The sequence below is a fragment of the Pterocles gutturalis genome, unplaced genomic scaffold (assembly GCF_000699245.1).
Source record: "Pterocles gutturalis isolate BGI_N339 unplaced genomic scaffold, ASM69924v1 scaffold46633, whole genome shotgun sequence".
In the NCBI taxonomy this organism is placed as follows: Eukaryota; Metazoa; Chordata; class Aves; order Pterocliformes; family Pteroclidae; genus Pterocles; species Pterocles gutturalis.
Genome location: NW_010119722.1, coordinates 16823 through 34862, shown reverse-complemented (window position 1 = coordinate 34862; position 18040 = coordinate 16823). Strand labels below are relative to the sequence as shown.

The 18040-nt window shown below is 36.1% G+C and overlaps 1 protein-coding gene across 1 annotated transcript in view; it reads right to left on the bottom strand.

The window, feature by feature from the left end:
* SLC39A12 (solute carrier family 39 (zinc transporter), member 12) overlaps positions 1-8688 on the bottom strand; it is a 33531-nt gene extending 24843 nt beyond the window's left edge. The window contains exons 1-4 of the mRNA XM_010076653.1: positions 8501-8688; positions 7036-7388; positions 2914-3195; positions 209-416 (exon numbers count right to left, since the gene is read on the bottom strand). Coding sequence (XP_010074955.1) covers positions 209-416; positions 2914-3195; positions 7036-7305 — 760 coding nt within the window. The 5' untranslated portion in view covers positions 7306-7388; positions 8501-8688. The remainder of the gene's footprint in view (positions 1-208; positions 417-2913; positions 3196-7035; positions 7389-8500) is intronic.
* Positions 8689-18040: the final 9352 nt, after the last annotated feature.

Here is an 18040-nt window from a genome sequence, read left to right as displayed (position 1 = left end):
AATTTGTTTTATACCTCTCAGAGAATTACCAAAATAAGGAGCTTATTTTCCAAAGTTGTTTTTAATTTTAAATTTAGAAGAGACTACTTAACAGCTCTGAAATGAAATGGCATTTAAATCTAAAATGAAGTGCAAAAAGTCCTTTAGGCATTAAAAGATAGTTTACATCAAGTTGCAAAAGGCAACTAGAGATGAATAAACAGCTTACCTGTCACTTGGAGCTCAGTAGTACTGTTTAGAGAATTGAAAATATATTTTACAAAGAATTCTGGGGAGGGCAAATTTGCTTTCCCCATACAGACTCCCTGAAGAGCCAGAGTAATGATTAAAGCAGCCAGGCGTGGAAGACTGTTTTCATCAGCACCATCTCTGTCCATTATATCAGCATTTTTCTCCAGAGTGCTCACATCAACACACTGAAATCAGGAGGAAACAGCATGAAGACAGCCCTGGTCACCTCCATTTCAATAATCAGAGTGACAGGAAGAGAAACAGGAGAGAACACTTTCGCAGACGGCCAGGGTAGAAAAAAATACTAAGATTAAAGCTGTAATTGACAGCAGGACAGCAAATGTCAAACAGGACATTTTCAGGAGAACAGGCATAGAATACAAAAAACCTAGAATTTTACTCGGTGTCTGATGGGGAAGAAGTATAGTCCTTCATTCAGGTTATTTTTGCTTAGTGTTATTTTCATGCTGTTTCTATTATTCCTGTGTACTCCTCAATTGCATCTACAGCTCCTTCCATAAAGTGGCAGAAAAGGAAGGAATTTTTGTTAAGGCACAATAAATCAGCTCAAATAATACAGACTTTAACTCTTTATCTCAAACTTCTGAAAAAATTCCCTTCATGTTTTTGGTTCCCTATCTAATAAATGGAATCAATAATTTGTTATGGGCCACTTGTCTGGGGACAATATGGAAAGATGTAATTCTGCACATAAAGGGTCACTTCCCTGCTGGGTGACCAAACACAAGCAGTAAATAGTTGTGTACACCTGTGTGCGTGGATGTGTGCAGGTCTGAAGTGAGGGAGCAGGGTACAGGTCTCTCAGTTACCTGGAAACTTATCCCTGTTTTCTTCCATTTCTGCCTTTCTTGTTTATTTTCACTGCAAGTGGTTGGGGTATGAGAGAAACAAAAAAAAATTGGCAAAAGTTATTTATTTGTCTCTAACCCAGATTAACTAAACTGAAAAACTAGATGAGCCTTTACAGTAATAACTTATTTTACGCGTGCTCATCTCTCTACATGTATGCCTTAAACACTGCAGAGAGGAGGCTGGCATTTCTTTCCCCATCCATCCATCACACATTTACATTTCCACAACTCAAAATTTCACTCGCATTTAAAATAATATCTGCTATGACTGAGAGGAGGATATTTTCTGTGAAACGAAAACATATAAAGAGCCGCTAAAAATGCTGTTCTTCTGTTACTACCTTGCACCATTGGCCCTTTTCCATAACTCAAGTGTTGTGATTCTGAGCATTAGACAGTCTGTAACATTTTGAGTACCTTTCATTAAAAAAAACACTCTTTTCCCTCATGTCAGTGAGCAGTGAAGTCTCAGTCACTGAACAGGCTTGACAATTTATTATACTGCCAGCATAAACAAACAGACCACACAGTAAAGCACTTTATGGATTGTTATTCTGTCTTGACATGACAAATACCCACCGATGCCTCTTTACAGTTGCCCAGATACCATTGGAGTTCTTGGAAATCGACACGTTCACCAAGACTCAGAACCAAAAGTACTGGTCAATGAATAATTTATGATGGGAAATGATTACACAAAGAACACAGAAAGAGGAACTGGAGGCCCTCAGCATTCTGCTGCACAGCAAGGAAGGACTCCTAGCCATCTTCTGCTTGTGTAGGAAGCCCTACAACTGTATGCTGTAAATTAAAATCTAATGAAATGAAAAAGAGAAGGGCAAACTCAAACTTTGCAATAAACCAAATTTAACTATGTTATGAGCAGATCTAAGGGTCTTCTCACAGCAGGTCAACCTGTACTTCAGGAGTTATCTAGTCCGGCAAAAACTTATTTTATTGCCCATTACAAGGAAAACAGTTTTTCTTTAGACTATGACCTCTAGAATATTATTCTAATATTTCATAGACCCTACTTGAGATACAGAATAATAAACAGTGGCGAGAAAACTCACTGCATGTTTCCTGACTTAACAAGAATGGGTTTGGCTGAATATACTCTGTACAAATTTTTTTTTTCAGCTTTAAATTTAAGCTTATCTGTATCACTCTTTCTGTAAGGAATATTTATGCTGGTAGATAATTAGTCACAAACATGTGTGTCCCTACTGAAGGAAACCATCATATCTTTGCACAGATTCCTTATTCCATCCTGCTTTGGATGGACATGGAAGTGCAAGGCCTGTCAAGGATTTCATCACAGCAAAATGATTCATCATTTCTGCTATACAACCAGATCAGTTTTGGAGCTGTTCTGCTTCATACCATTTAAATACAATCACTACTAGTATATCTATACTAATAAATGGAAGAGAAGAGAAAGTATTTTCTGTCCTCGAAGCCAAGTGTGAGATCTTGCATCTTTACAGTTATGCTCTTTTCCATCTGCCCTGAGCAGGACAACTGTATCTAAATTACCTGTTGGAAATGGTCCCTAATATGCACTATCATCTCCCCAACCATGTCTCAGTGGACTCTGTGGAAGTGCTAGGTAGCACAGGCCAAAAGCAAGTCAAGGATAAGGAAAGTATTAAGCCGCATGTACAATGATAGAGCAATGTTCAGCCTATGCTCTCACACCGTTATTTACCAGTTTTCTGGAGGACCGTGATACTGATACAATGTCTGAACTAGCATAAAGGCATTAGATCAGTAATAAATATCTAGTTATTTTTACTTAGGTTTTCTTTACCTGTGTTTCAGAAGTTTTAAAATGTTGCCTTACTGCTGCCAAAATATCTTCAGTTTCATTCCGTGAAAAATAATAACAGTCTTCATCATGTCTTAAACTAAGCATACTCTGTAGGTAAAATTTGTAATCCTTATTATTCAAGCTGAGTTCTGAAGAACACACATCTTTATGATGAAGAATGTAGTAGAGAAGAATAAGACAAATTCTCTCAAATACTTCTTCGCTGAGATGGTCTTCTAAATCTCCTCTGGCTATTATTAACAAAGCATCTGGTTCAAGGCACTGTGAAAAAAATAAACATAAATGGAAATTCAACTCAAGCAACACGTTGCCAGTCATCTGCAAACACAATTAGAGAAGAGAACAGGAGAATTCAACTCTTATATTTAAAGAATCAATCCCAAGCCTACACAGATGCAGGCTGATGGAATGGGAGGAGGAGGGTGCAGGTAATTCATTGCAGTTCTATGCAATGTTTTTTTCCAGAGCCCCTTCTGTTTTTAATAAATGTCAAGTACCCAAGGGATTTAAGATTTACTACAAAACAGGACTAACTCTGACCAATCACTGTAGAGCACTGGAAGTCTTCTAGTGGCTTCAATAGGTTATATTTCTGGTTATAAATATATTAGATAAGGCCTAGGGCTATTAACATTTTCAACGTTGCTTTCTATATGTGTTTATCAGACAAAGACCATATCTGGACTGTGGTTAGTTCAGGATATGTAATGAGAAGTTATATTCAATGCACTGTTAAGAGACTTAACTGACCCCGCAATCATACAGCTATTTTTATTTTTTCTCAATGAATTCTGCTAACTGGAACAATTTAGTCCAGTGCAGAGATCAGCACAAGGTCTCAACACCACTTAGTGCTCTAAATAAATTTCAAGAGGGACTGAAATTGTATACTCTCCATGTGCAGGCTTTCTGCCTGAGCACAGCTTTTAAAATACATATATTTTTATAAACCTCTCCATTTTTCTTGATACAAAGACACATTCCAGAAGCTTTTGCCAGCTCAAGCAAAAGTTAGTCTTTAAAATTAGACCAGAATACTAACAGAGCTCTATGTCAGGCTATGGGAAATAAGATACTGAATTCCAGAATAAAGAATGTGTGTTGAAGAGATCTTGTAACTATTGTCATTCATTTTGCAGCTATTTTTTCCCATCTGTCTCCTTTCCAAGCATGTTACAGGCATGTCAGCTAATCTCAAATATTATGGTAGAGCAGCCAGGATGTACATTTCAGAGAAGAAACTACAACACATGAAGGTACCATGGAAAGATCAAAACTGCTCTCTAATAAATTAATTAATCCAGACACAACCTAGTTTGTCACACTAAATCGTTTGTGTCTAAAAGCATGATGTGTTGGTCGGTGTGGCTCACCTTGTATGTTTGTTCATTTTCCTACACAGAAGCTAAACAGAATCAAACACATATTGTCCTGTTCAGAAGCCAATGTTTCTTGCAGGAACTGAGAGAGCTGATACTTTTAAATAGAAATAATTGTACAAAAAAATTCTCACAAATACTAAATCATAAAAAAAGAGAACTGTTGATGGTAATTGCCAAATTAAATATCTATATTCATAAACAAACTAAATTGCAGTATGATCCACAGTGCCCTGCCTACATTGTCTATCAAGATCTACAATTCTAACTTTTCCTAGTGCATGTCTCCGGCCGTTAGTATTTGGACTAGGAGGAATATGGTTATTCTGTTTTCTGTCCCAAAAGACCTCAAGTTAGTCAACCAGGCTTTTCAAACACTCAGTAGTAATAAGACTTCTATATCATTTCAAAACCCAGTGAGGATAAACTGTAACCAGTGAGGCTATTGTTTGCTCTTGCAAGGAAGATGACTGAAAAGGAAATTGCAAATTGGAAGGAAGCAGGTGTGTTCTAAAAGATGCAGCTACTCCATAGTATATGGGTTAGCCCATAGAGTGTGACCCTTGAGGAGATATCAAAAGGATATGAATTGGGTCACCACTGGTTATTTTGCGTTTACTAGTATTTTACAGGCATAATCATCTGCATGACCTTGGTTTAGAAATGCTTATTTGCTATAAAAAAAAGAGGACAACTTTGAACCTGGGCACTGAACCTTGTTTAGGAGGCCAGAAGTTAGAAAAAAATCATCTTACTACTGCAAGAAATATATGACTTTTGTGTGCTTAGGAGATAAAGAAGTGTCAGATGCCATTCAATAGCTGCCAGCCTTTGCACAAACAGTCTTTGGGCCCATGCATAACAACAACAATGGAAAGGGTCTATAAAAGTGTTACATCTCACTGCTTTTAAATACACACTGGAGACATAATTAAAAATTTAAAAAAATACCAAATCCTAAAACAAAGTCATGTGGTATGTCTGGAGTCCTGTGTTTAGAAGGGAAAGTTGAGTCTGAAATCAGTTAGCTATTCCCAACAAGTATCGGAAGAAAGTGCCAAGCCAAGGTGGGGCATTCTGTTTCAAATTTCAACGATCTTGAAGGACAGTGCTTCTCCTACAATTTTTGCTGTCTTAGTTTACCAAATACTCTTAAATCATCTTGGAAGATTTCAGCACAGTGCCATGTGGGCTGCATGTGACTGAAGATGCCATCTTTCTCTCATGGATTGCCTATAGACAGCTGTGTTCATGTGGCACTGCCAGTGCAGGGTGTGTGCAGTGTCACCGACACAGCCAACACTGAGAAGTACTGGAAATGGTGAAAGTCCTCAAATTCTTCACACAAGAACTTTCCAAGATGAAGCCTAAACAGAGCGGAAGTCCTGACCAAAGTAAACCCCACTAAGTTTCACTTAGATTGCTTCCATCCGAGGACACAGTGGACGTGCTCTCCACAAATACGTCACAAATACAAGAAAAAAATACGGAAATCCAGAGAAGCAAAGCAAAGAGGGAGAACAAGAAGGCCCAGACCCCTGTTCTGTGAACTTTAGGAAGATTCTATAACCATTACTGTTTAATAAATTCTCAGCTTTTGATCTGGGTCCATATCTGGTACATATCCATTACTCATATGTGCAAAGATAAAAGCTGCACTTATCTTCTTCATAAAAATTTCTCATTTAGGGAATAACAAGCACCTACATTATTTATGCATGAAATTTCACATTGGGACTCATATGAAAAATGGCAGCATTTGCAGAAAAGGCCAATTACATGAATAGTTGTCAACTGCACAGGAGAAGATCTCCATGTCATTGGCTTGGCAGATTGCCAATAATAGTATATTGTGAAAGAATTCACCTTTATGACCATCCTCCTAATTCTGACATAAAGTGACACTCTGCTGTACGTAGGTCACTGAACAATGCCAGACCTAGAGTAACACTAATCAAAGCAAGACTGACCAAGCCCTTTGTAGTCCCTTTCAGCTCAGTTGCTCGCTTACCACTGTCTCCAACCTACCAGAACCTATGATATTATTACACTTGTTCCTTTCTTTGTCAAATCGAGAATTAGTTCTGAAAATATTCTCAGCTCAACTTGACAACCAAACTTTCAGTGAAGCTGTACCCTGGACTATTTCCAGTTTCAATGTGGGTTTATAGATTCATTATTCTGCCTTTGATTTTCCTTGACTTAAACTGCTTACCAAAACCCTCCCCTAAATCTTGAACTTTTAAGCAAAGTGGCACATAAATCTGAGGCAATCCTGTCTGGGTTTCATTTTTATGAACTAAAATCAAGAAGAAAAAAAAAAAAGTGGCAGAACTAGTCCCCAGTTTTTACCTATGTCTTTCCACAGTGGAAATCCTCTGTGTCCCAAATTCAAGCTCATGCTTTTATAGTTAGATCAGGGAAAAGTAGAAAAATCTTTGTTAGAAAGTAAACACTTTATAACATTTAAAGGAAAATTATTAGTGGTATGTGACTGGAGCATGGAGTTTTAAGGTGTGCCTGTCACGTTTGGAGTATCTCTTCATGAGCTCAAATGATAAACAGTTCAGAATTAAAATATTAAAGCAGGGGCAATTTTTTGCTACAACAACAAGCCCTTTATATGTTTAGTTTTGTATTCAGAAGAGTATCACTATAATAAATAATTTTAGAACTCACTGACGATCCTGTAAAGATATCCCTCATTAATTGAAGCACTAACCAGATTACAATCCTCTTGCATGCCATAAATCCGCTGTGGGCACTCAGCTCTCTCCAGTAACATTTTGACCAGTTCCCGTGAGTGGTTCATGTGGAGCTCAGTGTTGCCAGCTGAAAGAACGCGTAAAACTTCCATCAGATAGCCTCGGCTGGGAGCATAGCTGCCATCCTCCCCATGCTCTTCCCCTGGCTGTCCTTCAGCAATGAGCACGCTGAATATGAAAGCAGAACATACCATCCCAAGAGCTGGGTGCTTGGTCAGAAAACACATCTCCTCTTCTTGTAGTGCGTGATCTGCACTGAATGGTGGACTGTTGTTTGCACTTCACAGCTTAAACTTGAAACCTGAGGAATCTGAATGGTAAAGGGGAAGAAAACCCCAACCCTTTAATTAGTGTGAATGCAATATGTTTGAAAGGATTTATTAATTGGTCGGCTAAGCTGATTTGCAGTGACAAGCTGTTTTTGAACAACAGGGAGCCTGTAAGGGCTTTACAGCCCAGAACAGCATGAAACTAAGACAACTGTGGCCTTAAAACTTCTGCAGAATTACCAGAAAGAGGTTGACTCAAAGGACCCTTCCCTCCTCGTAAAAGTAAAGTGTATGGTTTTCATTTCAGTGTTAACATTATTGCATTCACAAATAATCCTCTTCAATAAAAATAGGAAAATATCATAACTTTCACTTTCAATCCATTATGAAACAGGTTTTTAGTAGTAAAAATAGCTGTAAGTAAACATTATTAGTCTAATTCTGATACGAATGTGCAGTAATTATGTTACACAGCAGTGATATAGAGCAGGTTTTATTTCCAAAACACTTTACCAATGTTACAGAACTCCAGCTATACAACACAAACCAAGAATGAACAGGATGCACTTTAAAACTAGTGATATTTTATAATCAGATGAAAGAGTTACAAAACGAGGTCATAATTTTATTCATAGAACTCAGTGAAAAAACAAGACAAACACACCAGAAGCAACAAGTTTACCTTGTTAACTCTAGATGCAAAGGACATTTTGTACTATAAATCTGTCTTGTCACTATCCTTCCTAGTATACCATCACCTCTGTTTAACAATAATCTATCTCAATATCAAAACACAAGAAACATAAAAGAGTTTCACTTCTGTTTTCCACAAAGAGGTTTTCATTTTATTGATGGGCAGATGCTGGCAGTGACATACATTTTCAGATGATAATGAACATGTGTTAAACAGCCACACATAAATTCGACTTCTTTTAACTGCAATCTGATACGTGCGTGTCTTATTTTAGAGGAAACTCTGCTAACAAAGTATTTAAAAACTGCTGAATTCAAATTGGTGTTCACTCAGATAAAAGTTAGCATGTTTTTAGATGTTAGGAAATTTTTTGGTATTTAGATATATTTTAGTGTTAGCAGTTAGGAATATACATAATCGTTACGAGGATGCACTTATTTCTAAACATTATTTTCTTACCTTCTGAAGGGAAAAAGAATGCTTGTGTATCTAGCTTTGTGGCCGCTGAATCCTCAGAAGTATTTAGCTGCTGGAAGTCCAATGTTTTTAAAATTCCTCGATGGTGCTCTGGAAGCTGGAGAGGATTAGTTCATTGCTGCCTTGAAAAGTTTTCAGTTGCTATGGAGAGAGCTGCTCTTAAGGTAACAATGGAGGTGGACAGGAATTAGTACATGTTCTTCTTGGCAAGTTCTAAGCATCACGTTATTGAATGTATTTCACAAATTTTAGTAGGTATCATTTTATGCAAAGTCTCTGTTTTAACAGTGCAAGATGTATAAAATCTATTGAAGAATGTATTTCATTATGATGGATAACACATGCAAGCACTCTAACTTCTCTACATTACTACATTATCTGATCAATTTTACAACAGTCTGGATTTTCTTTTTTTCATCAAAACATTACTTCCTTTTGCAAATATGAGAGCAGAATAGAAGTAGAAATCTTTTCAAGCACCTTTACAGAATAATTATTTTTTTTCTTTGGGAAACACTGTCCATAGAGAACAGGCTCTTTCATCTCCACTTATTCTGTGCCACATTTGCAGCAATTAGAGAAGCTGGGATAGCTCAGACTGCAGTGAAAAAAATTTCTTCCACCCACTCTGATTTTCCAGAGGGATGCTGTTACAAAGTCAACATTTACATCACCATGCCAGTACATTATTATTGCACTGGAAGTTAGTGAAAACTGTCACGACTGACAGATTTCTGCAAGAACAGGTACATCAGTCCTATCATTCTCCCACCTTCCAAACTTCCGGTGGGGTAATGAAGAATTAGTTTCTCAGCTGGCTCAACAAATCCTGTGAAGCAGTAAGCTTGTGGTGATAGAAACATCATAATTCTCTTTAAAGCTAGACTGATGTCCTGGTTTTGGCTGGGACAGAGTTGACAAAAAAATCCCAAGTTCTAAAATGCCAGTAATGTTTCCTACAAGGTGACAAGCTCAAAGGGAAAAGCCTTGTTTCAGTAAGGCTGAGGACTGGCAACTGATACTGATTATTAAAAAAAAAAAAATTAAACTGACAATACCAAGTTGAGGGAACTGCAAAATATAAACAAATTTTTCTCAAAAATACGAAGTACAAGTACATGGAAGTATGTACAAACTCTTGTGTGATCAAGGCTGAGCATTTTAAAAATCAATCCTACTGTGAGATACTAAAGTACAAAAAAAAGCCCCAGTTTTGTATCAAATTATATTTTATTTTACTTCATAAATTACAAAAGATATTTATCAAACTAACATTACCAAATATGCAACTTTATGTAAACAAAATTTACAGAAATTTTAATTTCAAAAATGTATATGAATGACTGAAAAGCAAAAAACATGATAATACACATCTTCTCTAGCTTTTATTTAATTTGCTCTGTGAAACAAAGCTAACTATGTCCAGATTTGTTCCACCAATAAAAGAAAACTTCCTCAGATAACAAGTGAATAGCTTCCAGCATTTAATTCCAGGGATTGCTCAATCTCCAAACAAACATAGAATAGGTTTATCTGTATATAATTTGGCGTTTTGTATATAATTACAAATTGAAACTGAGAATTCATTTTATCCAATTAAAGCATACAAACAGAGAATTGTTTCAATTTATTGAGAGAAGCTAACATTTAAAAACACATTTGATGACTTAGAACTATTGAAAGCTGCTGAGAGAAGATTTACATAATAATACTGGCTACATCTTACATTAACATTTGTATTACAGAGTGATGGCAAAAAAAGGAAACGTTCAGTGTATTAACAAGCAACAGATAATAATTGGTACAGGGTACTACGGCTAATTTCAAAGGAGAATTAATTTCCCTTTTTAAGACTAAGTGTTGCAAAATTCCTGTCTTGTAAATGAGTTTCTCAGTGGTGGCAAAATCACTGATGGTGACTCAAGCCTCAGCCTCTGCTTCTACCCCTGATACTGAAGCACTACCTCTGCTTTCAGTCATGCCACCATCATCAAAGAATTTTTCTGTTGACACAGTACTTGGATTACTACTTTTGAAGTAATTTCTAGCAGCAATTGCTAAGTCCTTTTTTCAAAGCCTTCTGTAGTAGCAGTACTCTCCTACTATCTACCCATCCTGATGCTGTGCTAACTGATAAAATGGGACAACGAAAATAACAGAACTGTGTAGTTAGAAGCCTATTAGAAGTTTGCTGAGATACACAGACAGAAAGAAATCTGGTTTAATGTCTTAAAACCTCCAGAAGCACCTATCATTATTATTGTTCTCTCGTGTGTTTTAAGCCTCTGACATTTTGGCACAAATTCAGTTGCATGTCTTTTTGTGATTTTTAATAAAGGAGAAAAAATGTCCATGTACAATGCTCATAAACCAGACTCTGCTTACTGGGGAATGATAATATGCATGGAAGAAAGAGCCCTCAGAGGAACTGGAGAACTGGCTTAACTCAAATTGAAGTAGCTTACCGTTCTAACTTAACGGACTGTATATAGCAAAACCAGAGGCATGATGAGCTTCCTGATTAAATAAGCAAATGAAACTTTTTAAAATTATTCCATTCTACTCTTAGTTAAGGACCTTGGCATCATCAAGCAAGGATCTGAGCTCAGAAATTTTCAGAGATAATAAATAATTTTTAATCAGTTTGAACGGTTACGACGGAGGAACATTTCCGAGAGAGTAACTGATTGCTGACAGACTTAGGTACATGTCCAAGGAAGATAAGTAACAGAACAAACAAGATAAAAAGAAGAGTGATAAAAATGGGAACTTCTCAGAATTCCTACTTTCATTTTGTGATTGGTTCATGCTCTCAGACAGCTGCATATCAAATTTTCTCCACACACAAATGCAAACTTTTATGACTTAGAAAGCTCATGTAGTAATATCCTAACTTCCATTCTTAGTGGACAGGAGTGAAGGTGATTTCCAAATGGCATAACCAGAGACAGAACATGATAATCACACGCAGCAAGCCCTCTTTGGTTACAGGATTTTATTTATTTATTTATTTGGTTTTAATTTTAAGTGAATGAATAGGACTCACTGCAGCTTATCTTGCTGTTTCTCCTACCTACGCACCTGCTGAGAGAACAAAAGCAAGTTGCCCATTCACAAACGCCATGAATAACTGCACTCTGCAATTTACTGGTTTTCAAAGGATCAGTGAATAAATTATGTAGGAATAGGAAAACTCTTTAGACAGCTCACTCACTCTGAGATGACAAGGACATTCCTATGCACTCTACCAACCTGACAAATGGCTTAATCTTATTTGTACAGCAAAATGGGAGAGGATGTAAGCATCATTTTAGCTGCTGAACTTCAGATCTTACTGCAAAATGCAACTATATAACTCTTATTCCTTAAATATTGTATAACTTGTGTTGATGGACTAAGCAAATGCAGTTTTTGCCCTCTTACTAATCGCAGCAATTATGGCAAACAGGAGAGAATCCTGTGGTACTGCAGACTTCTCCCATGTTGTTAATGTGATGTGCGCAGATGCTACAATTACAGCCGTGGGCAGCACATTGACATATGAAAGGACTACATTTTGCATGTAATTTGTACAGAATTTCAATATATAAAGCATCTTTGCCAATTAATTAATGTCAGGGTGCTGTAATAAAAAATGTCAGTGCTTTAAAATTACCACAGTCTGTTCAGCTTCATTGGCCTCACATACCAATCCTAACAATATAATACATATTAAGACTGTTAATGAATTAAAATAAATGAATGCTATTGAAATTATCTGAGTTACGTATATTAACATAGAGCTATATATATGAACATATGACTCTGGAACAAGCCTTGTATTAGTTCAGGATTGCAAAATTCACCTGTTAGCCAGCAAAAAGTTTCCTAAGATGACCTGGAAATCTAGTTACATTAAAATTGAACAGAAAGAACCCGCTGACTAATTCCACTCTAGGCTAGCAAAGCCTTTTATGTTTTGAGAACTGTACCTTCAGAAATGTCTTCTCACATATTACAGAATTAATCTGTGACATTTGTTGTCCTAAGATATTCCTGGCATGAAAGCTTATATGGGTTAACAAAAAGAAAGTGCTCGTCAACATGGAAAGTGTGATCTAAAACCTCATTAATTTCCCCCATCTTACTACAGACTTCTCCCTCATACAACCTCTCCATTGCTGACTATCTGGCTGTATTTAAAAAAAAAAAAAATGGAATGTAGGGGTAACCATCAAGACTATTCAACAGTAACATTGATTATAATCAAGAACTTCAGTCACCGCAGGAGTTATGAGTACCTTGGGCAATAAAAAGAGGGGGCTTCAGAAGAATGTATGTTTTTTAAGTTAAAAAACATATGGGGAAAAATGCTGTTGTGTTCATGCTCAGGAACTTCTACAGCATAACTTTACTGAAGCTATCAAAATATTAATTTGTAGTTGCTAGGCCATCAAGTCAGCTTCAGCTATCTCACCTCCTTGTACACTAAATAGATGCAGAAATCAGTTACTAAGCTTTTCACTGCCTATTGTTTGGTTATGCCCCGGAGCATTATCAGACCCTATTATGTATATTGCTCCTTTAGGTTTCCAAAGACACTTGGCTCAAAAAACATGAGCTGATTTTACTAACAAGGTCTCATCCAGTCCAAAGAATTTACAGTCCAATTATATGTGTTAAACTATAAATTAAAATATCCCAAAGAAAATATTATGTTGTACTACAGCATGGAACACCAAGTAATATTTTAATGGAAAAAAATAAGGTTTTTAAATAGAAAAATAGCCTTTTAACAGTTATGTGATTCACCTTATAGGAAACTGACTTATGTATCATGTCACTTCTTCAGCCATTGACTTCTGACCCCAGAGTATTGGAATGTTCCTTTCCTGTTGGACAGTCATAATCTTATGCTCAAAAAACACTCAAAAGTCCCTTCATGTAATTTGTTTTACTTCATAAAATACTTACACATCATTTTTACTATTACAGAAATTAAGAAGTGTTTACTCACATTACTTTTTGTTTTTCAAACCATGACTCAGTGTTCAGCTGTTCTAAAGAAATTATCTTCACAATAGGGAAGAGTCAGTGCAAGCAAACACTACAGTACTTGTTGCCTGAGTGAAGACTGGTGTTTCTCAAGGCCTTCTAGTCTACCTAAAAACAAAGGAAAAATATGTTTCTGGGTCATGAATACAAGCCAGGGTGAGGGGAGAGAAGACAGCTTCTTTCCCTCTTTTTGCCTTAAATTCAGGAAGTTTGTAGGTGGCACCAACACTAACAATAGCCTACAGAATAGTTGAGTGATTAGGTGGGCTTCAAGAAACAGATGTTGAAACAATAAAGGTAAAAAGAAAAAAGGAAAATCCTAGAATGGAAGCACAATGAAAGAACCAGCATTGATAGAAAACAATTAAACAATTAAACAATTAAATTTCACCAAATACAAACTTCAGCAGTGAACTTAGTTTCCACTTATATTAAAACTACTGACCAACTAGTATCTCCCCCATGTAACCCAGTATTATATCCACTTTTCGAAGGTTTGGTAAGAGGAGCAGTGAGAGTGGAGTTTGTTATCATAAGAAATGCTAGTACTTCATGAAAGAGTTTTACTTTTAAAAGCTGTTTATCTATATATAACGATAGATAACCTAAATACCAGTATTCACAATGAATGCACATATGTAACCCCTAAGCTGTTAATTTAATGTCCTTCAGCTTTTGAAGTTAACAGCACTGGCACAAGCAGGGCTCCATCCCATTCTCAAATGTCTTTTCTGGTTTCTACATTTTTAGTCTAAGTTATATACAATGCTCATTGACCATAGTTATAAATTTTATAGATTATATCAGTTAATATCAATGCAAACACCATGGAGGACTGTGTGTTGGAAAGTAGACCGCAAGAATGGACCTTGGACTCCTCCTTTGTTAATCACCTCAAAAACCTCAGCTCATTGCCTGAACACTTTCTGCCATCTCCAGAAAATGAGTGAAGCTACAGTACACTCAAGCTATTCTTACATCACAAACAATAATGGGGAGTTCACTTCTGTTACTGGTGAAGACACACGTAGGGATCCTAGCCATGATGACAATGAGTAAGAATAATCAAATAAATAGTGGTAATGCAAACACAATTTGGAACTAATACAGAATGCTGGGTTTCAGGGCTGAAGCCTGTCTCTGTCAGGTACCAGAAGAGAACTTTCTCTAAAGCAGCTGGTAGTGGGATAGCTATCACACCAGTGGGCTCTGAATTTCATCAAGCATGGAAAGCCTTACAATACTCAGCTGCAAATGATCAAGTACAAGTCTTTGCAGCAGCATCACACATTGTGATGTTGGTTGTTATTTTAAGCTTTAATTACCGATTTTGAACTGCTACCACCCAGACAATCTACGACTAATCAATACCTGTAATCTCCCACACACTGTTCCAAGAACTGCTTGCCTGAATTTTCTATTTAGTACTAATTATAACCTCCTTTATAGGAAACAGTCTGTATTAAGCTTGTCTTTTCAAGACAAGTATTGAAGATTCAAAGTAAATATCCCTTCCAATTTTTCAACATTTGTGCCCACAAAATACTAGTTTATCTTGAAGATGCTCCATACTGTAAAACTTCCACTCTCTGCTTATTGAAAACTGCTCTTTGAAAACATGTTTTACTGAAAATAATGTCTTCTAGAAACTCATAAGCTAGTTCCAATAAGAAATTACTTCCTTCTTAGTTTTATATATATTACTTCTATTCAGTTACATGGAAGGATTTCAACCTGTATCTTCCAGTTGACAGTTTTTTAAAGACAGAAAGGGTCATTTAGGATCATTACACAGTTTTGCATTAAAGCAGGACAAAAAAATATACCCAGGAACTTCTGAAATAAGCCCATTGTGTGTTTGCATTCTAAAATATATTTATGTACAAAATTCAGGCCATATCAAAAGTTTAATTTCAGGATCTAACTCATCATCATTTGTTATCCTCACCTTTAAAATGTGTGTGCCTTACTTTCAGTGTGGATTTGTTTAGCTTCAGGTGCTACGCTTTTTCACTTTAACTTCACCATGACTAAACATTCAATACAATAGAAAACCTGTTACAACATAAGTATATGCTGACCATTATCATTATATGTCAACCTTTTCTTAGATAAAGTAAGGAGATTAATTTTAAAACTGATAATGACATATTTCTAAGGTGTTAACTTATATACTCTTCTAGCTTTTTTCTGAATATTATCACAGGTTTTCCACACATCTTATTGGAGCTTAGAATTTTTACACATTATTCCATTGATGGTTTACACTGACATATATAAAGAAAATAGAATTTCCTACTTGGTACGTCTCAGCCTTTGTAACTAAAACAGTATTCACCATCTCACCCACAGTACTACACTCACTGGGCACTCATTTTCAGCCAGTTATCCCACCCCCTGCATATAGCTGTCTGGAAGATTGTCTGGATAAATAGCATTTATATACTTCCTACCAAATTTGAAGCCTTTTAAAAACTTTGTTTAAAACTGAAAAAAAGAGAGTGAAGCTCTCCAAGGAAATCTTAATTCTCAGGTCTTTCATCTTCACAGCACTTTACAAACTTTGGTTCCATAGGACTGAAGGCTTTGACAAACATACTCTTGGCAGCTGTGAAACTGCTGCTCCTTTGGACCAGGGGAATTTGCCCCACGGCTCAGGGCATCCCCTGCCCAGTGTTCCAGGGAACCATCCCTCCTCTTGTCAGTGTGACTCCAACTTTTTTTTTATTTTAGTTTGGGAGCCTTCCTTTCATTGCTAAAATTCTCACTGTTCAGTTAATGCCTCTTATGGAGTACAATGTTTTCACCATTTTTTCTGGTGGAATTTGTATGTTCTCCATAAATTTTGGTCTGAGTAGTTTCTTTTTTTTGTTGTGTTTTGTTTGGTTGGTTTTTTTTTTGTCTGAGAGAAGTGTTGAATAGCGTTTAATGAAAAACACCCTCCTGAAAGCCTATTCTCCTAATTTAAGGTGACAACTTGTTTTCAAGTTCTTATGTATTTATTAACTTGCCATTCACGATTTGTTTACTTGAATCATTATTGCTTTATAGGATCCCATGAAGTAACCTTTTTTTTAAAAATTGTGGAGTCATTTAGGATTCGGGTGAAAGCTTCAGAGAAACCTAGGCTTCTGCACTGTTACATCTGTCAGACAAGTTTACAGTCTTACGAAAAACCTTTCACAGTTGGTTTGTCCAGATCTGGTTCCCATATAATCATATTGATTAATATTGACTATACCACTGTCTTTTAACTCTTCACTGACTGCATTCTGCAGTGCCCTTCCCTGCTGTTGGCTAGGATTAATGTCTGGTGATATGGACTACAGATAGCCAGTCATTCTGTTAACCCTTTTAAAAATATTGGAACAACTTAAGCTTTTCTTCCATTCTGTGAAGTTTCACCACGCTCCAAGATGTGTTTTTTTTAAAAACCAAACATTAACAGTTCACAATGCTCTGTGACCTATGCTTCTGGCTAAGTATATGCTATCCTGTCTGGCAGATGTAAAAACAGTTAACTGAAATAATTATTTGGTTATGAGAGTAGAAAGAATACTTATGAAAGTAGCAGAATAAGGCACTAACTGCACTATTTCTTTCCAAGGCTAGAATAGTAGTATACTTATATGAACTTACACATACATAAACTTTTAAACAGTCTTATCTAGACATTGCATCAGGGATAGAATTTACTTTGGTTTTGATATAGCTTTTGATAGTTATTACAGAGTACTTTGGTTCCATACAGATTACTTTGGTTTTGATATACTATTAGACCTTTCTTTGGCCTTAATCTTTGTATCTAATAGCCTTTCTAAAAAATATTTGTGCTTTTGTTTATTTTTTTTAATAAATGTTGATTGAGTTTACGTACTTGTTCTTATAGCCACCATTTTTTTTCTGGTTATTTTATACATTATTTGCTGTTATTTTTATATTGCTCTATATAGAAGTACAGTTGGAAGAAGAGGACACATGCTACAAATTAACAAATGACGTTCAGAAAATTGATAAAGCAAAATACAGGACAAAAAAATTTTGTTATTTTTTTATTGAGTCCTCTCTTAAAAATTACTTCTTGAGACAAATTTGCCTTCTTTAGTGAATGCAGAGTTTCTGTTATTTCTGTTTAATAGGACATTCTTAGTTAGCAATAATTATTCTTGTTTTGTTTTTAAAAACCTCCACTCATCCAGCTTTTCTCATCATCATTTTCAGCTTTAAGGAAAGAGCCTTTTTAAAGTACTAGCCATGTATATTTTGTTTAGGACTATTCATATATACATACACCTATGTGAAATCACGAAATGAACGGATGCCTCTAGGCATCAGCTTTTAGTTCAGTGATCAGTCTGCCACCTGTATCAATCACAGTGGCCTTTAATTTAGAATTGGGCTATACGGATTTTGGTGAGTCTGTGGTAATTACAATTTCAGAAAATTCTGAAATGCTAACTTCAAAGCACTGTGCTAAAGATAATAAGC